We start from the raw sequence: 27491 nt of genomic DNA on the forward strand, positions 1-27491 counted from the left end.
TACACTTCTTGTATTTTTCAGAGAGCACTTCAAACTCATTTGTTTTCATTAGCATTTGAAAATGTTTCATAATTTGTTATTTTTCTTGATGTGTGGTATATGTTTATAATGTTTTATGTTTATGTTTTAGTCTTCCTGTAAAGCACTTTGGTCTCCACATTGTGTCCTTGAAAGTGCTTTATAAATAAAGTTGAAGTATTTTTGGCCTAAAACGTAAACTTGAAAAGTATAGTTTGTCAAGAAGGTTATCTGAAGGCTTGAAGTGCAGTGTGAAACTGACCTAGAAATTGAGAATGGCTTGTCTTATATGGGATACTATTTAATTAAGCTGCTACTTCTTTTAGCTAAATTTAGTATACATAAAGGTAAATATGGTTTTCTTGTTTGTGTATTTGCTCATAATGATTCTCAGCAGTAACGCGTGTAAAAGTCATGCAAATAATAAAATCCACTGAAAATGACAGGACTGACCGTTTATGTTGGGTGTGACTGGCGGAGCTCTTATCAGTCTCACACACACACACACACACACACACACACATGAGTACTTTAACATCACATTCAGTTCGCATTATTTCTACTTGATGATTGCTGTAGATGTCGACAACTTAGCAGTAGATGGTTCTGTATTGATATAAGATATAAGAGCTCCTGTCAGACTCACCGGATCTTCGTTCACACGCCTCGGATTTGAAAGGTAATGTAATATCATTCATCGTATAGTTATGAAACTATAATATCCTTTCATAATTCAGATGATTTGTGTCACAGGAGCGCTTGGATCGTGCTGTGACTGAAGCAGTCTGCAGAACATCATTAATGATAATTAACACAAAGGTGAGTTGATTTTCTTCATGTGTTAATATATCACACTACTATGTTAGTATCGTCTTCACGAGGATCTAATAGATGAAATATTAGTGTGTAACAAGCGAATACAAAGAGGCGTGTTATCTCCAGCGTTCAGCTGGTTAGGTGTGTTACTGGTTAGTTGTTCTGAGGTGGTTATTTGTGGTTAGGTGTTTGGTTAACCTGTGTGATTTCTCAGTTTAAGACACTTCAGGTGAACATGATGAGAAAAGATATGAACTAACAGATATCACCATTCACCCAACTGATTAATCACAATACATTAAGACTGGTTTCTTTATTAAGTTTTCCTGAAACATGATAAATGTGCAATATTTGAACTATATAGGGTGGATTAGTGTAATGTGGGACACCCAAGCTTCAGTGTGTTTCTCTTCTTTTACTAAATGAAAGTGAAGCAGGGGTCTCAAGTTATTGAAATCACTTGACTTTCTGGAAATGATGTCAGAAATGTGGCTATGAAAATCATTAAACAGGAAGTACCTCTTGTAAAGTTCACTGACAGTGACAGGATTTATACTAAATTTATATTAAGGATATAAATCTGTTATAAATAAAACAATGTTCTAAATTGCAATCAAATTATATTTGTGATGTATTTGTACATCAAATTTTGCAATAATATTGTTAAAATGTGTTAATTTTCTGTTTGAAACAGTCGTCGTCGTCCCACTTTAGAAAAAGAATTTTTTTTGAGTTTTGACTAATGTGGGACAGTCAAATATACTATGTTATCCAATTGATAAAATGTGCATTAAGAAAGATAATTGTCATACATGTATTTTTGTTCATTTTTGAGCTTATAATGCAGCAATATTATTTGTTTTAAGATCCAGATTGAAATTTTAGAGACTAAAGACCAAGGGGTCCTGGACCGTGATGAGTCCGTGACTGGCCAGGACTGCAAACCCTCCAGTCTGATCATTAGTCAGAGGTTATGGCTAGCACTATGAAATATGCTGATACTTCAATAGTGTTTTGAACTAGCCCCCTATAGTTGATCTAACTACATAACAAGTTAACTCATAAATAAAAACTAATTAGCATATATCTCATGCAAAAATAAAGATTAGAATTCAAATGAAAACAGAAAATATAAAAATAAAAACTAACACAAAACATTAATAATATATCATGCAAGTTTACAGATTTATACAATTAAATATTAAATTCAGTTTAATGCAAAGTATTATTAACTAGGCTATATATATTACAAGCATAAAGGTCACATGATGACAGCTTGTGACGAAATGTGACTAAATATCTGAATTAAACTCTGAATATCCCAAAAGGTGTCTGTTAAAAGATTGCTTTAGTTCATAACACTTGTAATTTCTTTCATTTGGGAATGATTGAAAATAATAGCACATAAATGTTCATTGCGCTTCCTTATGTACTGTAACTGCTCATGCATGATAAGGATGAATTTAGCCTTCATTCATTCGGTCCAGAGAGGATCTCTGTGTTTCCAGCTAACAGGGAACGATCTGGCAAGGTTTGCTCAAAGTTATGAACAAGTGTTCTTCCAGTAACATTAATAGAACATTCTTTCAAATGCCTCTGGTGTTTAATAATGTTTTCAAATCATTAGCACAAAAACGTTTATATATACATCATTCATTGGATGTTTTTTCACAGCAAAAAATGGATTATCTAGTAAAAATATCTAAAAATTCTTAAATCAAGATACTTTTACTAGATAATCAAAATTACGTAAGATATTTAGTCTTGTTTCCAGGGAGGAACACATTTATTAAATGCATTTAGCTATAAACAAGTAAAATGATCTGCCAGTGGGTTAAGTAAAATACTCTCGTTTTAAGAATATTTAACATCATTTGACTGGTTTTAAGCAAAATGCACTTAACTTTTCTTCTTTTTTACCTGGAAACAAGACTAAATATATTTTCAGAACACTCAAAAGTAACATTCCCATAATGTTTGCAAAATAATCAAATGGAATGGAATAATTGTAATACATGTTTACCTTAATAGGAACCTTAGCAGAACGTTCTTAGAACATATTTTTGTTATGTTTGGGTTTGTATCTGCACTGAAGTGTGTTTGAGTGTGTGTGAATGATGCCAGCAGGTTCATTATGTCGTTTAATGGCACCTGAGCGTTTGCACATGCGATATTCTACTCATTTCTAAAAGAACATAGAAACAAGCCTGAACTGAAGGTGTTTCAACAGCCAATATCTAGATCAACCAAGATGCTTTTATGCATTTTATTCATTTAGAAGGTGCTTCTAAGTACAGTTTGAGTTGTTTTGTTTTTCTTGCATTACAGAAGCTTCTGTCTGTTGTTTGAGCTCATCTTCATGTTGGTGTTCAAGCGTCCATTTGTGGGGGGCGTGGCTTTAGAAAACTCTATGATGATGTCATGCAGTCAGCCAGTGCTGCTGTCAATCATCTTCTGACCCCACCCACATCCCCTTCTACTATGAGCAGCAGTTTTGAGAAAGAGGGCGGGGCTATTGCATCCCCTCCCTCATTATATGACCACGCCCTTCGCAGCATCCCACCTATGGCTCCTCCCCTTCCCCCGCCCCTTCCTGTGAGAAACCCTGCGGAGAGAACGAGGAGAGTGAGGAGCTTCTACTGGAAGCCGATTCCTGAAGACCGCATCAAGCAGCAGAACGGACCAAACCTGTGGAGCAGCAGGGATCTGTTCCACATCGACATCAGAGCCATCGAGGAGCTGTTTGGACACGAGGACACACCCTCAATCACCAGCGGCACGATCGCACGAAGACACGCTTCTGTCAGACATCTCAGACCGCAGGTGAGATCTACTGAGATCAGTCACAAAACATCAAACTAAAACCATTAACAGCAATCCCACTAATATTATCATAAACAGAACATATAAAAAACAAACTCAAATTATTATTTAAAAACTACAGTATATATAGACATATTAAATAAAAAAACTGACAAAACACAACAAAATGACAAAAAGGTTCAATTCAAAAGAAAAGGAAAAAAAATATTCAAAATATTAGTAAAAACTGTATAGAAAGCTATTAAAATGACAAACAACACTACTAAATAAAAATGTAAAACATTAATAACTGCATGTATAATAATAAATGTAAATGTTGATCAAAGAAATTTAAAACTGACACAACAAACAAAATTACTAAAACATTAACTAAAATTAAAACAATAAAAAAAGTAATAAAAAAAAACTACAAACTGCTGAAACTTCACCTAAAAGTAAAATTAAAGTTGAAAATATATAAAACTAATTTTAAATGTCCATATCTATATATTAAAAACCAAAAAAAAAGAAAATGGACAAAAACACAAAAAAATTACTGAAACTAACTAAAATGAAAATGAATAATCAAAATATTAATAAAAAACTACTAAAACTAACAAAAACTAATACAAACAACAAAATCACAACAAAACTACTAAATCTTCATAATTAAAATGGGAAATATAAAAATAAATATTCAAAATATTAATGATAAAATATTAAAACTGACAAAACATGAAACAACTGTGAAAAAAAAATAATAAAAATAGAAAATATGAAAATAGATCTAATTCATAGAATGTAATATATTAATGATAGTAAAACAACACTGGTTTCATGATGTTAGTAATGAGAATTATACGACAACATTTATAAGTAAGTGTGTGTGTGTGTGTGTGTGTGTGTGTGTGTGTGTGTGTGTGTGTGTGTGTGTGTGTATTTCTCCGTAGATCACCATCCTGAACTCCAAGAGAAGCCTGAATATCTGCATTTTTCTGAAACACTTCAAAAGGTAAGATTGGATCATGTGTGTGTGTGTGTGTGTGTGTGTGTGTGTGTGTTGTTTGTTTGCTCTCATTGATTCTCTGTATGGCCAGGTCCAGTGAGAGTCTTCTGGATGATATTCTTCATGGAAACACAGGTGTCTTCAGAGTGGAGTCTCTCAGAGAGCTGCTGAAGCTCCTGCCGGAGGAGGACGAGGTAAAGACTCGACTGACTCTTGAGCAGAGGATTGCTTCATGATTGCTTTATTGATTGATTGATTGACAGGTGAAGAATCTTCAGATGTTCAATGGGAATCCTAAAGACCTGGCACCGCCTGATGCCTTCATACACAAACTGATCCATTTACCCAGGTACACTCCGATGGAAACGGTTTGTGATCCGGTCTGGTCTGGTCCAGATCTAACTTGAGCTGGTTCTTCTGCGTTTCTGCAGGTATGAGGTCCGTCTCGAGGCTCTGCTGTTAAAGGAAGAGTTTTTCCCTTCATGCACCGCCATGAAACACAACATGAGCGTCATCCTGAGTGCCATCAAAGGTGATCAAGTGATCTCAGTCTGTGTCTGATTCCACCTGTCCAGTGTTGTGTTCCATCATTACTTTCAGATTTGTGTGTAAACACCTTCAGCTTCACATTCATCTGCTGAACCGTTGTTTATAGAGCTGTTGAGCTGTGAGGAGCTTCACAATGTCCTTCATTTAGTGCTGCAGGCTGGGAACATCATGAATGCTGTAAGTCTGGTTCTCTTACACATTTACAAATACATGCATATTCATATACATAAATTTAAATTGAACAAGTAAATAATTAACTAAATAACAAGCTACTAATGAAGACTACATCAAAGCACACTTCCTGTAATGGATTGTGCTGATGTGTTTATCCTGAGTGAGTTGCATTGAAGATATACATTAAATCAGTTCATGCTTTTTCTGGTGCTCGAACCCGTGACCTTGGCGTTGCAAGCATAATGATGTACTGCTCAAACTACAGAAATGCTACAAATATAAATATATAAAAGATCTTTTTTGGTATTATTTAAAAATTCTTGATGTAATTCTGACCCTAATTTGATTGATTTAATCACAAAAACGCTGAAAAACAAAAAAGCAAATAATCTAAAAACTGAAAATTCAACAATAAAAATTCTCACTCATTACAAAATCAAGCAAGAAAATATATGATTTTTAAAACTGTATTTAAAAGAGGTATTGTAAACTTTTTTGTGATGTGAAAAATATGAACAATATTCAATGTTTTTTTTTTATTTAACATTTAGATTTTTTTATTTTAATTTAATTGTTAGTTTGCTTTTTTTTGTTTTTTGTTTTTGCATAAATGTAAATACCCTCAGAATGCAGCTGAGAAACTGACATAACACATTTCATACACTGCTGGTCAAAACTTTGGAACTGATTTGTTTAGTTTAGATTTACAGACAAAAACCCAAACCTGAAGATGTTCAGTTGAGACTCTTAACGAACTGGTAGATCACTTTTCATTGGTTTCATGTGAACCATCCAGATGAACCTCTCTCTCTCTCTGTGTCTGGTCGTCTCTCTCTCTCTCTCTTTCTCTCTCAATTCAATTCAATTCAGTTCAAATAGCTTTATTGGCATGACAAAAATACATTTTGCATTGCCAAAGCATTAAGACAACAAGGAAAATGGTTTATAACATGAACATTTACATTAGAACTTCTGAACATTTATTTATATATTATAACTAATATGGAAATGTAATTTTCACACACAGATACGTGTAGGGGCAAAACAACATTATAATACAGAAAGTCATGTAGTAACTACTGGACTGAGAACTGGAGCATTATTCAGATGTCTATTGGCTGTTTGTTTCTGGATTGTGTTTCAGGTGATGCACGATGCTACAAATTTTGCAGCAATAATTGCACATTTTGCTTTTTCGGTTGGGCTACAAATGTTAAATTGGGGAAATATATGATTAATTTTGGGGTAAAAGTGGTCTCTAATGTTTAGGTACTTTGGGCACTCTATGAGGAAGTGCAGCTCTGTTTCAGTCTCTCCCAGACTGCACTGGGAGCAGATTCTCTCCTCACGGGAGAGCCATATCTGTCTGCGCCGGCCCGTCTCTACAGCCAGACTGTGCTCGCTGAGTGTGTGTGTGTGTGTGTGGTATGTGTGTGTGTGTGTGTGTGTGTGTGTGCCAGACTGTGCTCGCTGAGTGTGTGTGTGTGTATGTGTGCCAGACTGTGCTCGCTGAGTGTGTGTGTGTGTATGTGTGCCAGACTGTGCTCACTGAGTGTGTGTGTGTGTATGTGTGTGTGGTATGTGTGTGTGTGTGTGTGTGTGTGCCAGACTGTGCTCGCTGTGTGTGTGTGTGTGTGCCAGACTGTGCTTGCTGAGTCTGTACATCGTCAATGTTTCACATCGGTCACTGTGCTCAGGTAGCTTGCCATGGTGTTCTCTCGATTTATGTTGGTTTTTGATGGTGTTTGTCCAGTGGGTGATGTACTTGTGTTTCTCTGTGTTGATGATCTGTGTGGGCCGAATGGTTGAGAGTGTGTGTGAGTCCTGAGTCAGTCTCAGCACCAGCTGAAGGAGGGGACTCTTACTTACGCTCAGCTCTTGGTGTTTTAGGGCTTTGTAATGGTATGTGTTGGGGTCATTTGTTTTTAGGTGTTTCCAGAATTTCAGGGCTCTTTTTTGGATGTTTAGAAGCAGAGAGTATTGGCCTAATTCTGCCCTGCATCCATTGTTTGGTGTTTTCTTTGGACTGAGTATTCTTTTACAGAAATCTAGATGTAGAGTTTCAATTGGATGTTTTTCACAATTTACAAAGTCATATTTTATAGATAGACCCCACACCTCACTGCCATATAATGCAATTGGTTCAATTACTGCTTTGAAAAGTTTGAACCAGATTTGGATTGGGATGTTGATTTTAATTGATCTTTTAATGGCGTAGAAAGCCCTTTGAGCTCCTTCACAGCCAAAGTAAAGTTACCGGTTGAGGTGATTTTTAGGCCGAGGTAAGAGTATGTTTTTGTGTTTTCAATGGTTCTGTGTGATAGCGTGAACGTGTGTGTTAGTCCCTTAAGTCTGGAGCGTTTCTGGAAGATCATGACTTTAGTTTTTTGGGGGTTGACAGTCAGGGCCCAGGTCTGACAGTAATCCTCCAGCAGATTTAGGCTGTCCTGAAGCCCCTCTTTAGTAGGTGACAGGAGAACCAGGTCGTCTGCGTGAAGAAGACACGTTATTTCTGTGTCATGTAGAGTGAGACCTTGAGTAGGAGACTGCTCTAGTGTATTAGCCAACTGATTGATGTAAATGTTGAAGAGGGTGGGGCTTAAACTGTATCTCTGTCTCACTCCACGTCTCTGAAGAAAATATTCTGTTCTTTTGTTTCCAGTTTTGATTCCAATTCTGTCTCTCTCTGTCTCTGTTTGTGTGTCAGGGTGGATCTGCTGGTAACGCTGTGGGCTTCAAACTCTCATCTCTGCTGTCATTGGCTGATACTAAAGCCAACAAACCTGGAATCAACCTGCTGCACTTTGTCGCTCTGGTGAGTGTGTCAGTCTGTGCTGGTCTCTATCAGTCTGAGCTGGTCTCTGTCTGAGCTGGTCTCTGTCAGTCTGTGCTGGTCTCTATCAGTCTGAGCTGGTCTCTGTCTGAGCTGGTCTCTGTCAGTCTGAGCTGGTCTCTATCTGTGCTGGTCCCTGTCAGTCTGTGCAGGTCTCTATCAGTCTGAGCTGGTCTCTGTCTGAGCTGGTCTCTGTCAGTCTGTGCTGGTCTCTATCAGTCTGAGCTGGTCTCTGTCTGAGCTGGTCTCTGTCAGTCTGAGCTGGTCTCTGTCTGTGCTGGTCCCTGACAGTCTGTGCTGGTCTCTATCAGTCTGAACTGGTCTCTGTCTGTGCTGGTCCCTGACAGTCTGTGCTGGTCTCTATCAGTCTGAGCTGGTCTCTGTCTGTGCTGGTCCCTGTCAGTCTGAGCTGGTCTCTATCAGTCTGTGCTGGTCTCTATCAGTCTGAACTGGTCTCTATCAGTCTGTGCTGGTCCCTGTCAGTCTGTGCTGGTCTCTATCAGTCTGTGCTGGTCTCTATCAGTCTGAGCTGGTCTCTGTCAGTGCTGGTCCCTGTCAGTCTGTGCTGGTCTCTATCAGTCTGTGCTGATCTCTATCAGTCTGTGCTGGTCCCTGTCAGTCTGTGCTGGTCTCTGTCTGTGCTGGTCCCTGACAGTCTGAGCTGGTCTCTGTCTGTGCTGGTCCCTGTCAGTCTGAGCTGGTCTCTATCAGTCTGAGCTGGTCTCTATCAGTATGTGCTGGTCCCTGTCAGTCTGAGCTAGTCTCTATCAGTCTGAGCTGGTCTCTGTCTGTGCTGGTCCCTGTCAGTCTGAGCTAGTCTCTATCAGTCTGAGCTGGTCTCTGTCAGTGCTGGTCCCTGTCAGTCTGTGCTGGTCTCTATCAGTCTGTACTGGTCCCTGTCAGTCTGAGCTAGTCTCTATCAGTCTGTGCTGGTCCCTGTCAGTCTGTGCTGGTCTCTGTCTGTGCTGGTCCCTGACAGTCTGAGCTGGTCTCTGTCTGTGCTGGTCCCTGTCAGTCTGAGCTGGTCTCTATCAGTCTGAGCTGGTCCCTGTCAGTCTGAGCTAGTCTATATCAGTCTGAGCTGGTCTCTATCAGTCTGAGCTGGTCTCTGTCTGTGCTGGCCTCTATCAGTCTGAGCTGGTCTCTATCAGTCTGAACTGGTCTCTATCAGTCTGAGCTGGTCTCTGTCTGTGCTTGTCCCTGTCAGTTTGTGCTGGTCTCTATCAGTCTGAGCTGGTCTCTGTCTGTGCTGGTCCCTGTCAGTCTGAGCTGGTCTCTATCAGTCTGAGCTGGTCTCTGTCTGTGCTGGTCCCTGTCAGTCTGTGCTGGTCTCTATCAGTCTGAGCTGGTCTCTATCAGTCTGAGCTGGTCTCTATCAGTCTGAGCTGGTCTCTGTCTGTGCTGGTCCCTGTCAGTCTGAGCTGGTCTCTGTCTGTGCTGGTCCCTGTCAGTCTGAGCTGGTCTCTATCAGTCTGAGCTGGTCTCTGTCTGTCCTGGTCCCTGTCAGTCTGAGCTGGTCTCTGTCTGTCCTGGTCCCTGTCAGTCTGAGCTGGTCTCTATCAGTCTGAACTGGTCTCTGTCTGTGCTGGTCTTTATCAGTCTGAGCTGGTCTCTGTCAGTCTGTGCTGGTCTCTGTCTGTGCTGGTCCCTGACAGTCTGAGCTGGTCTCTGTCTGAGCTGGTCCCTGTCAGTCTGAGCTGGTCTCTATCAGTCTGAGCTGGTCTCTGTCAGTGCTGGTCCCTGTCAGTCTGTGCTGGTCTCTATCAGTCTGTGCTGGTCCCTGTCAGTCTGAGCTAGTCTATATCAGTCTGAGCTGGTCTCTATCAGTCTGTGCTGGTCTCTATCAGTCTGAGCTGGTCTTTGTCTGTGCTGGTCCCTGTCAGTCTGTGCTGGTGTCTCTCTGTCTGAGCTGATCTCTATCAGTCTGAGCTGGTTTCTGCTGGTTTCAGTCAGTCTAAGCTGGTCTCTGGTGGTCTCTATCAGTCTGAGTTGGTCTCTATCAGTTTAAGCTGGTCTCTGTCAGTCTGAGGTGGTCTGTAATGCAGTAAACAGAATATACACTTGTTCTTTTCTGTAACACAGAGGTCAGAAAGCATCTGAATGCAGTGAAATGTGTCTGTCTGGTTTCAGGAAGCTCAGAAGAAAGATCTGCTCATGTTTCCAGAGAAACTTCAGCATGTTCAGCAAGCAGCGCGGTGAGAAAACAATCATCTGATCTAACACTCATTTCACTGATGAAACACTGATGTAGCAATCATACTAAAATACTGCTCCCAATCATGTTTCAATTTACATCTAGTTTATTTTTTTATTTTTGCAAAGGTTTCTGTGAAGGTTATGTGTAGGGGGTTAGGAGAAAATATCATTCCCTGATATTAAAAATGGACGTCTACTGTACAAACCTGTGTGTGTGTGTGTGTCTAGAATGTGTGTTGACAGCATCCTTGATGAGTTTCACACTCTGACCAGAAGAGTTCATCAGTTACAGCAGAAGATCCACACAGATGATGAGCTCCTGACACAGCTGCAGCCCTTCCTACAGGTGACCTATGACCTCTGACCTGTGGCCTGTCTGATTTTAAATGCAACGTTTCATGTATGCCACAGTCATGTCTGATTGTGTGTGTCGGTGTGTTTCAGAGCGCTGCTGGAGCTCTGGAGGATTTAAGGATCAGTACTGATGAGGTTCAGAGGGAAGGAGATGCTCTGATCGATTTCTTCTGTGAGGACAGAGACGTCTTCAAACTGGATGAGTGCCTCCAAATTTTCCAGAATTTCTGCTCCAAATTCAAAAAAGCAGTTCAGGTAAAAAAAATAAAATAAAAATGTACTTGCCAAGCATGGCTGCTATATATTTTCCATGTTTAAACACTCAGTTTAGACTAATTTACTAATGTATACTGTACTACTACACAGATTTTAAATATTAACATATTGGGTAAATAAGCATAATGAATTAACTTCTTTTCCTACTCGTATATATTTTCTATTCATATATTATATATTATATGATATGATATTCATTATTTATTTAATAAAATTTTTATTTTACTTAATTATAATGTTCATGTTTAAAGACCAAGTTTAAAGAGCATATTAGAATTTTCTCTACTTACAATTGTACAGTCTTGTTAAATATATTATTTTTATTCATCAAATTTTAATAATCATAATCAATTTAATGTTCAAAGCTCCTTTAGACTAATTTACAGCGGTTATACCCTGCTAACAGTAGGAGCAACAACGGTACGCACAATAGGTCAATATTCACTATTACCCAAACGCTTTTCAGCTGTCTCAACATCTCTCACTGTTTCTCTCACTCTGATTGATGCACATGAGTAAACAGACAGTGCAATTCTACACTTATGGTTTCTTACAAAGAAATGTAGAAAATACATTTATTTTTAACAATTAGGCTACAACACGGTATAACATCACTGAACTAAATTATACACATATGCAAATCACATTTCTTATTAATATACATTTATTAACAATAAAGATTAAAAATAAGAAAGATGCACATTACAAATAGTCCTTGTAAATGAGAAACTGTGACGAGTCGTGCAGCAGTAATAACGTAACAATAGCATATACAATTGCAAGCAAAATTAGCATATTTATTCAAGCATTTAACATTTATATTTAATTAAATGTCAGTAATGAACTGCATAAATTATAGCGATCACGAAGAAGGTTCTCTGTCCCAAACTAGTACAATAGGCTATAGTTGATACAGTATACAATCAGTAGTTCTATACTGCAGTTGTGTAACTAAGAGAACAACTTTTGTTATGTTGAGATCGCCAGAAAAATAAAGTTGTGATCACGAGAAAAAAACTTCATGGCCGCTTAGAACTTCCGTAATAGAGAGAGCCTCACCTGCTTCAAGATCTTTTACTGTTTGCACTCTGATTGAGGCACATAAGCAAACAAACAGTGCAAATCTGCACGTATTTACCTATTTGCCACCTATATCTTATTCCTATCTTATAATAGAGCACCTGCCTCAAGATCTCTGTCTGTTTACACTCCAATTGATGCACTTGACAAAACAGAAAATGCTGCTACTCCTACTCTGCCTGCCCTAGATGAGACTTTACACCAACGATAGGCACAGCTGTCACAGAACAAGCCACAGCCAAGGTGAAGTAATATTAAAAATGATGTGCTTCAATCGTGGTGTCCGGTGGCTGTACACAGTGAGAGACAAACGGTCGTCTGTGAGTGACGTCACCTCCCAATACAAACACGCCCCCTAGTATAGTCCCACCCACTCACATTGATTGACAGCTTTCTGTGAAGACATAGGAAATTCAAATGCAAAAGGTATTGCGATTCCATTTGAGTTTTGGCAGGTTACATGCAAGAAGCAGAGAAAGTGAAAGGCAAATGTGGTAATTAATATTGCTATTTAAATATGACAGGCTCATATCTCGTAAGACAGGGTAAAAACAGTTACAAATGGACTTTGCTTTTTCATTTGAAATGTGGCAGTCACTGTGCGTTCGTGAAAGCGAAAATGTAAACGATAGCCTAATGCAAGATTTGCAATTGCATTTGGATTGTCACAATTTTGTGCCCACGTGGAAAACGCAACTGAAAATATTGTCATTATAGACATTGTCTTGTCTTTTTCCCCTCACTCTTCTTGTCAGTCAGCTCAACTCAGGTGATAAATGAAATCTGATCTGTGATACGCGATTGTTCGTTCGGTGCGCTGCATTGAGCAGCCGTGTTCAGTTTTAATAGTGTCCTCTAACTGAACTAAATTAATTTTATTACTATAAAAAAAATCTAAACGATGGTGGGGGACGGTGCCGCGGTCATTTTTGCCACTGGTGCTGATGCGGCGAGTACAAACCAGACTCTGCTCCCAAAGTGCACTCATTGAAAGCGCCTCTCTCACTCTCGTCACGTGATCAGAAATCTTACTCCTGCTGCACTGTGCGGCTCTGCAGGTGTGCTTTATGCATGGAGCAGAGCAGACGTTTTGGAGCAGCGCAGACCATGCACTGGCACAAATGCGACCACATCATAACTATCGTATCGGCCGATATCATTCTGAATAATCGGCAGAGATATTCAGTATCGGTGCATCTCTATTTAAAATATCAAAATATTGGGAAAAAAAGCATTTGTAAAAAACTTCTTCCTACTAGAATAGTACTGTACTTTTAAATATGTGATTAATTTGTTAATTTATTTATTTATTCATTTAATATAATCTATATTGTTTACTTACTAATATTTTAGTTTAAAGACCCAGTTAGCAAATTAGAATGAACTTTTTCAACTCATTATAGTACTGTAATGTAAATGTATTAATTTATTTATTTCAATTATTGTATTATTTAATTTAATATAATTGTATTTCTTTATTTAATCTAATTTTATTGTTCACTTATTTATTTACATATAAGAATTATTTATTTAATCTAATTTTATTATTTATTTATTGTAATATATTTGAATTATTTATTTGTTTATATTACGTATTTATATTTGCATTTTCTCAATGTTTCCATGAATCCTCTAGCACTCCATTGAAGCCCACTAGTCTTTTATATGTTCTTTAATTCAGGCTCTGAACTTAAACTCATTTGGTTAATCATCAGCACTCTTTTCTCTCCTCAGGAGAACACAGAGCGAGGAATGTGGGAGGAGTCTCGGCGCAAGCGTCTGAAGGAGTCGGAGGACAAGCGGCACTCGTGGGCGGGGCATGAGGATATGGGTGGAGTCTCTGGCTTGCGGTCCAATAGTGAAGCAGATGTGACGGCGGCGTTAAAGAGGGAGGGGCTTCTGGAGCTGCTCAAGAAGAGCTGTCACAGTCCACGTCGCTCACCGCAACAGAAGAGAGTGACCTTTGACCCCTGTGGATCAGATACACTTGCACTTCCTCCAATACACTCGCTTTCCATCACAAACACAACAGAGGAGCTCGAGATCCAAAATAAGACTCTTTCCATACAGGAATCGCAGAACAATAACCTTCAAACACAAATTCTGGAAACATCGGGAAATACAGAGGTGACTCCAGATGTGACCTCTGACCCTTCACAAATCAGTTTAGTGGTAGAACCAGAGGTTATTAATGATGAATCAGAGAGAAAGGTGATAGATAAAGTCCAACCTACAAAAGAGTCAATCAAAACCAGCGCTGGAGCGAAACAAGCAATGAGCAAACGAACCTTCAGCTCTAAAAACAGAGCATCTCTTTCTGCGAAATCGCCTTCATCTTCCATTAAACCATCATCATCTCCTAAATGTGTGTCCGCCTCTGAAACTGCGAGTTTGAGGAAGCTCGTTCCTCTCCGGCAGCCCCATAGTTCTTCTGCGCAAATTCAGGAGCGACCCGGTGGAAGCGTCCTCAGCCGCCCAAAGAAGACGCAAGTGTTTCGTCCGGACGAGAAGATGTGTCGCGTTACACTCCGCACCCTCGACCGTCCCAGTCCTCAAACCTCAGCATGCAATTCCACAGTCAAACCGCCCAGCTTCGCTCGCAACACCGTGGCATCAACGACACGCCACACCACCACTCCTGGAAACCAGGCTAAAGTGCCTGCACTGACCCGCGCAGCTTCACTAAGGCACTCTCAGGTCCTCAAGCCGACGCAGACGCCTGCAGAAACTGTTCGCCCGTCACCCCCTGCTGGACGCCTGAGGAAGAGCAGCAGCGCCGCCTCTGAAAGCTCAGTGTTTATTCGCGGGTCACGTGATAAAAATGTCAAACCCACGTGGAGGTAGACAGAAAGTTATGCTAGTACTGTTCAAAAGTTTGGGGTTTTTAAATGTTTTTGAAAGAGTCTCTTCTGCTCATTAAGGCTGCATTTATTAGATCAAAAATACAGTAAAACAGTGAAATATGATTAGAACTTAAAACAGCTGTTTCCTATGTGAATATCTATTACTCCAGTCTTCAGTGTCACATGATCTTCAGAAATCATAATAATATGCTGATTTGCTGCTCAAGAAACATTTCTGATTATTATCAATGTTGAAAACAGTTGTGCTGCACAATATTTTTGTGGAAACCGTGATACATTTTATTTTCCAGGATTCACAGATGAATAGAAAGTTCAAAAGAACAGCATTTCTGTCAGGACCACTATAGTCAATATAACTTATGATTAGCATACATTTTAGGTTGAGGGGCTGGTTCTGTTCTGGGCAAACACTCCCTGCCCATCCACACAGCCTAGCATTGATAGGAGCAGGGAGAGCAGAATCCCCCCCCCCCCAGGGTAACAGAACAGAACCAACATCAATGATAAATGTAGCAGATACCATTAATGTTCTACGTGATTATTTTAACAACATGATTCAGTGGTCTGACTCAATGCTATATTCACTGCCAAGTCCTGACTGGACGAGAGGAGGAGCTGGGGATGGAGGTGGGTGATTAGTTCCTGAGCGAAGCGATAGCTGCTGAATAATGACTGAGGGACCTTATGAAGGGAATTATGATTGGCTTCGTGATTCTATAGATAGAGCTGAGTGTCAGCTGATGCGAGCTTGACTAACATGGCCTGCTAGAACTACCGCTATTATTTGAAACAGAAATCATTTGTAACATTATAAATGTCTTTAGTGAAGTGACATTCAGCCAAGTGTGGTGACCCATACTCGGAATTCGTGCTCAGTCGTGGTATTGAGGGTGGAGAGAGCGCTGGACATTCACTCCCCCCACCTACAATCCCTGCCGGCCCGAGACTCGAACCCACAACCTTTGGATTACAAGTCCGACTCTCTAACCATTAGGCCACGACTTCCCCACAGTTTGAAGACGCAAAACCTAAAACTGACAGTTTTTAGATCAGTTTAATGCATCCTTGATGAATAAAAGTATTAATAAAACCTTACTGATGCCAAACGTCTGAACAGTAGCATAATTAGGAATCATATTTTGTGAAAAAAGCTTATATATTTATACCCTAAATAGTAATTGTATAATTTATGCTCTTAATTACTTATTGAGATATTGCATTGAAAAATTGTACATTGGATTTTTTTCAAAACTTGAACAAACTTGTTAACAAAAAGGGACAATATAGATGATTTATATACATAACTTATCTGAAGCAAATAAATGTTTATTAATAAACTTGCCAACAATTAGCTATTTTCTTTTCAAATTCTCAGTAATCTGTGAAACATTTTGATGTATCATTTGTATATTCACTTTACATTCACATTACAATAGTACTAGATTCTCAGCCTTCTTAGAAATGATTTAAACATAGTACAGCACTGCTACATTGGTACACAGCAACATTACTGTAACACAAAAATTTACATTAACTGAAAGTGTCCTCACTCTCAGTCCAACCGAGATCAGGATGAGTGTGTTTCTTCATCAGGTTTGTAGAAATGTGTCTCTGCATCAGTGTCTCAGCAATGGATGCTCTGCAGTGAATGGGTGCCGTCAGAATGAGAGTCCAAACAGCTGATAAAAACATCACAATAATCCACACCACTCCAGTCCATCAGTTAACATCTGGAGAAGACAAAAGCTGAAACAATCCAGTATTAAGACCTGTTTAACTTCAATCCGTTGCTTCTGGCTAGTCTATGATCCATAGTGACAGATTATTGTGATGTTTTTATCAACTATTTGGACTCTCATTTTCACGGCACCCATTCACTGCAAAGGATCCATTTCTCTAAATCTAATGAAGAAACAAATTCATCTACTTTCAGTTAATGTTCATTTTTAATGGACAGTAGCATCAGAAGTACAGCATTACATTTATTCATTTAGTGGTTCATCCAGGGCATTTTTTGTAGCACAGTAATGTGAGAAACTAAACTAAAACATGACTTACTAAACTTAAATACCTTGTCATGCCTCCAGAATCAATATAAAATAAAAAAATTAAACATAAGAGTTTTTGTTCTTTATAAACACACTCTTAAAAATAAAGTTGCTTGAAAGGTTCTTCACAGTGATGCCATAGAAGAACCATTTTTGGTTCCACAAAAAAACATTTTTTATAATCTGAAGTACCTTCTTTTGCCACAAACAATATTTTGTGAAACCATTTCGACAAAAATAATTTTCTATGGCATCGTGAAGAATTTTTTTTTAATAGTGCAGTAAATATAAGAATCAGAAACGTTGAAATATTAAACATTATTAGTGTTTATATCCACACTGGTGTTGTTTGTTGGTTTGATGTACTTTTGTTGTGAATTGTCAACGCTGTGAAGGTCGTTGGTGTCTCAGATGGAGGAGGTGTGAGCTTTGCAGACGTAGCGGTAGCGGCGAGAGCAGTGGTCGTCATTATAGCGTCCGTCATGATGAAAGTGAGCGCAGTCTTCACCGCCTCCCAAACCGTGAGCCTTCCAGTCATCCGGCTGACCGGGCATCCATTCACTGCACACACACACACACACACACACACGTGATGAATGCTGGAGTGTGAATGAGGCTCCTGACGCCAGACACACACTCACCTTCTGATGATCGTGAGCGGCGTCCCATCCAGCCATTCCCACTCACCGGTGCGGCCGTCAGTCAAACCCAACCAGTAGTACAGAGGCCTGGTATTACTGACCACGAAACTCTGAACACACACACACACACACAATTACTAAAGCACTGATTCAGTATGAATAACATTGCATTTACATTGTCATTTAGCAGACGCTTTTATCCAAAGCAGCTTACAAAGTAGAAGCAATCAGACCAACGAGAGAGTAACAATACAGAAGTGCTGTGATAAGTCTCATTTAGTCTAGCACAGTGCACACAGCAAGGTGAGCAAATTAGACCAAAACGAATAGAAGTGCTACTAATTGGTGAGGTGATGGCGAAAAAGATAACGGACAACCAGGAAGTTGTGTGTTTAGTGATGGTTGTCATATACATCACTGGGAACGAGGAAACGCAGAAGTAAACTCAATAGACTTTAATGATAAATCCAAAAGCATGGAACATGGAGAACACTGAATGACATAAGACATCGGACGCTGGAGATTGGGAAACAGAGGGCTTGAGAACACAGGAGCAAATGAGATAATTAATAGAACACAGCTGAAACCAATAGAACTAAATGGGAACCAAAGGAGATCAGGAAAACCAAATATGGACACGGAGGGAGAAAACTATGGCATGGAAGGAACAATGGGGAGAAAAAGTGACGGCAAAGCAGGGAGGCCATGGCGGAGCCGACAGTCCAGGGGTCCATGGCCCAACAGGGAGCTTGAGGCACCAAGCTGGGCACCAAGTCATGCTCTTGATTAAGTTGAGCTGGTTTAGTTCTGTATTGGTTTATTTGTTCTGGTTAAGTTGTGTTAAATAGTTCTCTTGGTTTAGTTCTGTGGCTGGTGCTGCTGGTTACGTTCTGTTGGTTTATTTGTGTTGGTTTAGTTGTTTTGGTTAGGTTGTACAGTACGAATCAACTCTGACCTTTTCCTGTTTGCTTTTTAAGACGAGCAACTCTGCTCTCTTCTTCTTACACTCGTCTCTGGCCGCATTCCAAGGCATCCCATCATCAGAGAAGAAATAACAGTGTGAGGAGAAGGGAAGCCATCCATCAGGACAGCACAGCTCCTGCGTGTCTGAACATACACACATGTGTCAGTCTCTGCACGAGACATGAGGACACGCTACTATAGCCTCACTTACTGTTGTCCTTTATCTTGTTTATCTGGCATTTCAGATCTGAAACTCTGTCACGGAGTGTCTGTGCTGAATCCGACACTAAACAACCACACATATATTAAGATCTGCGGTGGATTTACATTAGTTTGTCTGCATGTGTATTTGTGAGTTACTTACTATCATTAATCATGCTTTGCATCATCTCTTGATTAAGCTCCAGATTACTGATCTCCAAAAGCAGTTTATGTCCTGAACACACATCATTTTAAAACACATTTTACTTCTATACTGTGACATTCAGCGAAAGTAGGTAGGTGTACAATTTTCTTGGTTTTCTAGTGGATTTACTAGTTAATAAATAAGAGCAATTGATGATGTCAGATGAGAAAGTCATTTAATTTGGATGAAAGATGCATGAAGTCTACATTACCGTGTTCCTCTAGGTCACGTGTTCTGGTTATAACGCTCACAAGCGTTTGCGTCAGATTCTCTATGTTCATCTCTGTAGTTGAGAACTTCCTGTCAAACTTCACATCTAACAAAACACAGTTACACTTATGAAAAAATCAAGCATTTATTTTTTTTGATAACTCTAGTTTGAACTTTGTAAAATGTATGAAAATTTGCACTTATTCGTGTGCATGTTCCTCATTACGTTTTAGTCAAGTTTGTATTTACGAGTTGGGAAGTAGTTACAATGCAGATGTACCTTTTCTACCAAACGTTTTTAAAAGTTAAAAAAAAAAGTCGTTTTTTTTTTTTTTAACCCTTGTGACTGTTTAAGAAGTTACTTAGAAATCCTTAGAGGACAAAAATGTCCAAAAAAACAAGGTCATAAAAATGTTAAAGGTATTTTTATTTTTTTTGCTTTCACTGATACAGTTTTTGTTTGTTTGTTTTTTATCATAACTAGCAAAACTGCATGCATTTTTTATTTTAACCCTTTAAATTCCAGTGTTGTATATATATATATATATATATATATATATATATATATATATATATATATATATATATATATATAAAATTGTTTATTACCTGAGAAGTACCCCTGCATTGTTTTGAATGTTGAACAATTGTATCAATATATATGCATATTCTATATCGATCGAACAGAGGATAAGAGGTACGGAGAATGGATCAGTTTTTATAGGGAAAGACAGACTAGTTAAATGTTTAGCCAGGTCACTCCTTATTTTTGAACTAATCAATCATGTTAACAACTTTACAGCACTTGTTGTGATTTCACTGACACTATAGTAGGGTTGCTTTGTGAAAACATCTAAATGGTTAATTATAGAGACAGTAAGACAGAAACTCACCTGATCCCCACTCATATTGGTCTGAAAAGGTAAAGAGGTGTTTTGGGTCTCGGGAGATTAGCGTAAATTGACCAACAATGCCATGCTGTTTTTGGAAAAGAAAGTTGTTCAATTGCTCGTGTGAGAAAATCAGCCTGTCGCATTTGTGAGAAAATCAGCCCGCACGCATTTGTGAGAAAATCAGCCCGCACGCATTTGTGAGAAAATCAGCCCGCACGCATTTGTGAGCCAAGCCAAGTTTCCTTATAAAAAGGCAATGAGTCTCACAGTTGTAACACACAATACATATATTTGCCCATATGTCTGCATTCTCTCTCAAATAGAGTTTTGCATTTGCAAATCACTTTGCATTTGTTTGAAAGTCGAGTCTTTCTTTGCAAAGCAGATTGTGTTTATTTGCAAAACACTGGATTTGTTTGATGAATATTGCCACAAAATTCGCTCCATACTTGGAGTGGGTTCATGAATCATTTTGCGAATTGAATGATTTGTGATACGTGCTCCAGAAATCCCAACCTGAAATGATGGTCGGGAAGATCGGAACTTTGGAGCCGGTTCGTGAATCATTTGATTTAGATCAGCACTTCGGAGGGGGTTCACGAATCTTTTGATTCAGATTGGAACTTCAGAGTGCATATCGCGAATAATTTGAATTAGATCAGCACTTCGGAGAGGATTTGTGAATCATTATTCAGATCGGGTCTTCTGAGCTTGTATCGTGAATCATTTGATTCAGATCGGGTTTTCGGAGCTTGTATCGTGAATCATTTGATTCAGATCGGGTCTTCGGAGCTTGTATTGTGAATCATTTGATTCAGATCGGGACTTCTGAGCTTGTATCGTGAATCATTATTCAGATCGGGTCTTCTGAGCTTGTATCGTGAATCATTATTCAGATCGGGTTTTCGGAGCTTGTATCGTGAATCATTTGATTCAGATCGGGACTTCTGAGTCGGTTCATGAATCATTTGATTCAGATCGGGACTTCGGAGTCGGTTCATGAATCAGTTGATTCAGATCGGGTCTTCGGAGTCCGTAATGCAAATGTTTTTTTTCTGAATTATCTTTATTAAACAGTGCAAATCATCAAACCATAAACAAAACAAAAATTAAAAGTATGCACAGATACAAATCCCTTAATAAAATTAACCACAGTTTTATTATAGTAAAAATGTATTGATTACCATTTGTATAACCGGTTTTACTACAAATACTATGTTCTAATACTATGTTATAAAATACTATGTTAAACTATGTTCACTGTAGCAAAATCATGGTTAATTTGTGGTTAGGAATTTGTGTTTTTTTTCCCCCAACTTTGAATAAAAGAGCGATTTATAGCTAGATTTTTGTTTATGTGAAATTTAGCTTGCAGGAAACACAAATTAGGCTAATTAGGTTAAATTTTGATAGATTCTCTTTTGAGAATCCAAAGAAAACATCTTTAAAACGGCTGCTGTAATGTTCTTGGTTTTATGTTATATGTTTTATAGTGTAATTATGGTCTTATGATGTTAACATAAAAAGCTCTTTTTATGAGTTAAGAATATGTTATAGCTTCCATGGCTATAAATAAAGACTTTAGATGACATGAAACTGTGATCAAACTGTGGTAGTCGGATTGGGGGAATTGTAGTGCTGTCAAACGATTAATCGTGATTAATCGCATCCAAAATAAAAGTTTTTGTTTACATAATATATGTGTGTGTACTGTGTATATTTATTATGCATACATAAATACACACACATGCATGTATATATTTAAGAAAAATATGCTACATTTCTATATGAAATATATTTATATATGGTATAATATATATGAATATAAATATATACACATAAATACTAAATAAATACATATTTTCAAAATATATGCTGTATGTGTGTGTCTTTATATATACATAATACATATACACAGTACACACACATATATTATTTAAGCAAAAACTTTTATTTTGGATGCGATTAATCGCGATTAATCGTTTGACAGCACTAAAACCAACTTGAACCAACCATTGCACTCCTCTGGCAATATAAAAACAGTTATTTAGAAATTAATGAAGACAAATAGGACATAACATGTTGTCAGTATGATATGATGATGTTTTTCGGTGTGTTTTACTCACTGCTCACAGATACAGTGATGATCAGCAGCAGCAGAATCAGAGCCGTTACACTGATCGCGGCAAACACCTGCCACCGCCAGCGACCGACAGAGGGCGCCGCTACGATCCTGCGCAGAGACGACTCTAACACACACACACACACACACACACACATTTATTCTGGAGCCGTACCATCTATCAATCTATCAATCACTCAATCTATCAATATTTTTTAAATATTTATATTTTCAAAACATATAAAAATGGCCAAAATATAATTTGCTAAAATATCTTTCTAAATGCATTTGCGTAAATTTATTTTCTTTTACTTTTTTTTTTTTTGTCATTTAGCAGACGCTTTTATCCAAAGCGACTTACAAATAAGAAAAAGTAACTAAAACTAAAAGTTAACACTCTGTAAATACTCTATACACACCCATTTAAGAAAATACAGAAATTAAATCAAATTGACAAATGCATACAACAATAACATTTCAATAGTAAACACATAAAGGAAAAAAATAAATAAAATAAAAAGCGATACTAATATCCTTTGCCGGTGTCCTAGCCCGGTGGAGTCGCACGGTAGAGTCGATGGTCTTTACTTTTTACTTTTAGTCCTGTTCTACCAGTAGGAATAGTCTTATCGTATATTTAAAAACATTAATATATTTTACTAAATATATACTGTAAAATTGGAAATGTATCTTTTTGCCCCTACAATACATTGTGAAATATATTTTGGTATATGAAGGCGGAAACATTTTTTTTATATATATTTTATTTTATTTTATTTTTTTATTAAATGAAATGCATAGTATATTTATAAGCAGATAGGTTTCTCAGTCTGGAGCACCTGGAGATTTGGTTTGGTGCTCACACTGCACATAGTGTGTTCAATAAATATAACAAAAATAATAGAATAAAATAAAATAACTAACTATAAAAAGCTAACTGAGACTTGTTATAGCACTTGCATATTATTGCTCTTTTGTTGATTTTGATTGATTCCATTGCCCTCATTTGTAAGTCGCTTTGGATAAAAGTGCTTGCTAAATGACTAAATGTAATAAAATAATTAATAATAGTAATAAAAGTATTATATCACTTGTTTTTTAAGTAAAGTAATAAATAGCCTAGATTTATTCTTTCAGTTCAAATGGAAATCACAGTAGCCTATTACAGTTAGTTTATCTAAAACGGTGTTTGTGCATTTAGCTGTAAGCCAGTTTTTGCCCAGTGCATTGGTCAGGCATGCCCACCTATTATTCTGTGTTGCATTCATTATCTTGGTTTCAGAAAACTACTTAACACTGCTGTGTGAAAGTCTTTTGGAAAGACATAGAAATCAGTAGCAAAGCCAGTAGTATTGATAATGTAGTGTGAACACGGCTGAAGGCACAAAAGCGGAGTAAAGGACAAAGCGATTCAATTGAGTGAGTTGAATTTATGTTGGAACCGCTCTGATTGATTCAAACTCAAACTAGATTCACTATCAAAAAAACAAATCAAAAGCGATTTTATACTCTTGTAATGATTTTAAAAGCACGTAGTGATAGGAGAAACGAAGCTTTTAGAAAAGTCACATCAGATTTGAATCCCTCCAATTGGATCACGTATTGTGAATATGATATTTTCTTATTTATATTTATATATATATAAATCGAATGATTTGTGATCTGTGCTCCAAAGTCCTGATCTGAATAATGATATAATATATTTTTTGTGTGTTGTATTCATTACCTTAGAAAACTATGCTGACAACTAGCTGCTTTGTGACAGTCTTTTGGAAAGTCATAGAAATGCAGTGGAGTTTTATCTTTTGCTATTGGAGCAAATGTGAACGCGAAAATTATATTTGTGATCCTGGACCACAAAACCAGTCATAAGGGTCAATTTTTCGAAATTGAGATTTCTACATCATCTGAAGCTGAATAAATAATCTTTCCATTGATGTATGGTTTGTTATGATAGGATAATATTTGTCTGAGATACAACTATTTGAAAATCTGGAATCTGAGGGTGCAAAAAAATCTAAATATTGAGAAAATCTCCTTTAAAGTTGTTCAAATGAAGTTCTTAGCAATGCATATTACTAATCAAAAATGAAGTTTTGATATATTTATGATAGGAAACGTACAAAATATCTTCATGGAACATGATCTTAATATCCTAATGATTTTTGGCATAAAAGAGAAATGTATAATTTTGACCCATACAATGTATTGTTGGTTATTGCTACAGATATACCTGTGTTACTCATGACTGCTTTTGTGCTGCAGGGACACATTTAATGTAGTTTCCGTTCACTATAAACTTTGTTCCATCTCATTTGTTATATACTGTAAAAAACAAATATGTTGTAAATAACTATCATTGGAGTGTGTTTTACAAGAAAATAGTTTTTCGGTCTTTCTACTACTTAATTCAGTGTCGCTTGCTGAATCTTTAATTATTTGTGAAATGCATCAATTTCATTGAAAAATGTTTCCACATCATTTTTGTTCTTAGTATACACTGACAGCCTACATTTTATTGTTTTTTGTTTGTTTGTTTGTTTTTTTTATTTTATTTTTTATTTTAATGATTTAATATTCTAAAACTGCATTATGATATTTTATGAAGGAAACTGTGAGTGATGTTTGTCTGTGAAAAACTGAAGTGTTCTTGTTGCCAGGGCGTTGATATATGGTTGCTAAGATGTTACAAATGGAATTTTTCACTTGTTGCTGTGCGAGTCTTCTGAATCTGAGTGGTTGCTAGGATGTTGCTAGGGGAAGAACTCAGTGTGTGTGTGTCAAAGGTCAAAGGAGTTTAAGCAGCTGAATAAACTACAGTCAGTCAACTAGTAGAGGAATGCTGGAGAAAGAACACACACACACACACACACACACACACACACATGGTTGTTTGTCTCTCTCTCTCTCTCTCTGGGGTCTTTCCATTGACTTCCATTGTTTTTCTACTGAACTAATGATGTTATATATCTCATAACCCTCACACAAACCTTTCTGCATTTACTCATATGAATTAACACATTGTCTATCATGTGCATTCATCTGTTTTCAGGTTTTTGTTCTCTCACACCTTTCCTCCAGAACTCGGTGTCGTCACTGGCCTCTTGATTCTCAGACTCGTCTGTATATTCGTTTCCAGAGCCGCTTTCGGACATGACGGCCCTCATGATGACTGGACCTGCAAACACACATGATCATGCCATTAATCATTCATTCTTCTGCAGGAAGTGATGTCACAGCAGAGACGACCTCCTCATATTGAGATGACGGTCAGAAAATGGCTTCAATCTGGCTTCCAGACCAATGAAACGGTTCCTCCAGCCAGTCTGAGCTCAGTCTGAGGTGTTCAGAGCTTCTATTGGCCGAATGCTTTTGCACGATGCAAATTCAGCAAACCTGAACTTTGATACGCAGCAGAAGATGAAGCTTCTTCACATGAGTGTGTGACCGCGAGTTAGTTAGGAAGTTCATTTTCACCGGTGTTAGAGCAGATTCACCTTTATCTGTTTAATGATGACAAGAATTCAAGAGTATTGAAACTCTGAAGGTTTGACACCTATGTAAGTGCTTATTTACCAGCCGATTACTCCAGAAAAAGAGGTTGAAAAGCGTTTTTAGTACAGAGAAAATAATTAAAAGATCATTTGGACATTTAGCTCCGTCACTCAATGACTCCTTATCATATTAAAAAGGATTTAGACTTTCAAAGACACTGACAAAATAAAAGTCCCTGTTATTTTTTTCACATTTTTAAATATAAAAGAACATTTATAGCTTTTAATTCTGTAGCTCTGTTCATACATTTCTACACAGAAACCAAAACATTGAAAACATATAATGACACATCAACAAGTTTATTAACGTCTAAAGTAACTCTAAAACAAAAAAAGCCAGACATATTGATATGATAAGAATAACACAAAATGCTTCTGAACTTGCAATACTGTAACGGATCAGTGTTTCTCACTCAAGGTTAAACTAGATTGTTAATCAGATTCATCTGTGATATAAAACAAACTAAACCAATCTAGATCAGACCGTCAGTCTCTCTCGGATTCAGATTATTGCTACATTATTAATAATTCATGACATACTTATGGATTTAATTCGGAAATCATTTCACTTACCTCCTGCGTGAGAAATGAAATCCTGCTGTGTGTGTGTGTGTGTGTGTGAATCTGTACTTTGAGCTTGTGTTTGAATTGAAGAATATTTACTTTGTGTGCAGTAAACATGAGCACAGATGAACACGGTACAGATGTGTGTGTGTGTGTGTGTGTGTGTGTGTGTGTGTGTGTGTTTAGTTGGGGGATTTTTCAGAGGTTCAGCATTAAAGTTGTGATTCCAGTTGTTTTTATGTTTCTCTTCACTGTAAGTCAGAACATGATAATGAGATACAATCAGTGTCTCAGCAATGGATGCTCTGCAGTGAATGGGTGCCGTCAGAATGAGAGTCCAAACAGCTGATAAAAACATCACAATAATCCACACCACTCCAGTCCATCAGTTAACATCTGGAGAAGACTAAAGCTCAAACACATCCAGCATTAAGATGTTTTGAACTAAAATACATAGAGTCTATAATCCATAATAACTCTTCCTCCAGTGATAAAGTGCATCTGCTGTTGTCTCTCAATCAAAATCCAGCCACAGACTGGTTTAGATCTGTTTTGTCTTGTAAACGCTGCTTGATCTGCAGATTTCTCTCCTAATTCAGACCAGAACACTTTTTTAACTGGAGGAAGAGTTATTTCGTGTTTCATCTTTTGTCTTCTCCAGAGGTTAACTGATGGACTGGAGTGGTGTGGATTATTGTGATGTTTTTATCAGCTGTTTGGACTCTCATTCTGACGGCACCCATTCACTGCTGAGCATCCATTACTGAGACACTGATTAAACAAATCTGATAAAGAAACAAATGAGAATATATTCAGTATATTTTAATATATATATAAAAAACAAACAAAGAAACAAAACACATTAGAATCAAGCATTATAAATGATCTAGAAGGAAGAGGTTGATTGTCAGCAGCAGCATGTATTTATGGCATTGCTCTATTAGTTAACACATGTCAGGTAAACTAACCCAGCTGCTTGGGTTTCTCATTATATCATTCCTGTAGATCCATTTAAAATATTACATAGTTTTCATGAATTTAATATTTTTTAAACTATTAAAAAAAATCACTGTTCCAAATCAAATGCATGTACATATTTTTATTTTTTAAATTAATAAAATA

General features: G+C 37.6%; 3 protein-coding genes across 4 annotated transcripts in view; 2 read left to right on the forward strand and 1 right to left on the reverse strand.

The window, feature by feature from the left end:
- The window catches only part of LOC306859227 (coiled-coil domain-containing protein 171-like), a 472225-nt gene that overhangs the window by 256549 nt on the left and 188185 nt on the right, over nt 1–27491 (forward strand). The window lies entirely within an intron of this gene.
- Nucleotides 517–16317, forward strand: LOC306859239 (FH2 domain-containing protein 1). Of its 2 annotated transcripts, none has more exons than XM_079400176.1 (13): nt 517–697; nt 772–837; nt 3163–3657; nt 4587–4648; nt 4734–4836; nt 4906–4991; nt 5074–5174; nt 5298–5368; nt 8073–8180; nt 10329–10393; nt 10623–10740; nt 10839–11003; nt 13839–16317. In XM_079400176.1, the coding sequence occupies exons 3-13, from the start codon at nt 3256–3258 to the stop codon at nt 14946–14948; spliced, it is 2391 nt and encodes a 796-aa protein (XP_079256302.1). In that variant the 5' UTR covers nt 517–697; nt 772–837; nt 3163–3255; the 3' UTR covers nt 14949–16317. The 2 variants fall into 2 exon arrangements, with proteins under 2 accessions (XP_079256302.1, XP_079256303.1); XM_079400177.1 differs by having other exon boundaries at nt 535–697; nt 3209–3657.
- asgr1a (asialoglycoprotein receptor 1a) lies at nt 16276–26453 on the reverse strand. Its single transcript, XM_079400235.1, has 9 exons — nt 26379–26453; nt 25322–25429; nt 22256–22378; nt 19238–19342; nt 18985–19056; nt 18832–18906; nt 18613–18764; nt 17658–17767; nt 16276–17577 (listed from the first exon to the last, which is right to left on the reverse strand). The coding sequence occupies exons 2-9, from the start codon at nt 25416–25418 to the stop codon at nt 17424–17426; spliced, it is 888 nt and encodes a 295-aa protein (XP_079256361.1). The 5' UTR covers nt 25419–25429; nt 26379–26453; the 3' UTR covers nt 16276–17423.

Source organism: Barbus barbus (genome assembly GCF_936440315.1).
Source record: "Barbus barbus genome assembly, chromosome: 40".
Lineage (NCBI taxonomy): Eukaryota > Metazoa > Chordata > Actinopteri > Cypriniformes > Cyprinidae > Barbus > Barbus barbus.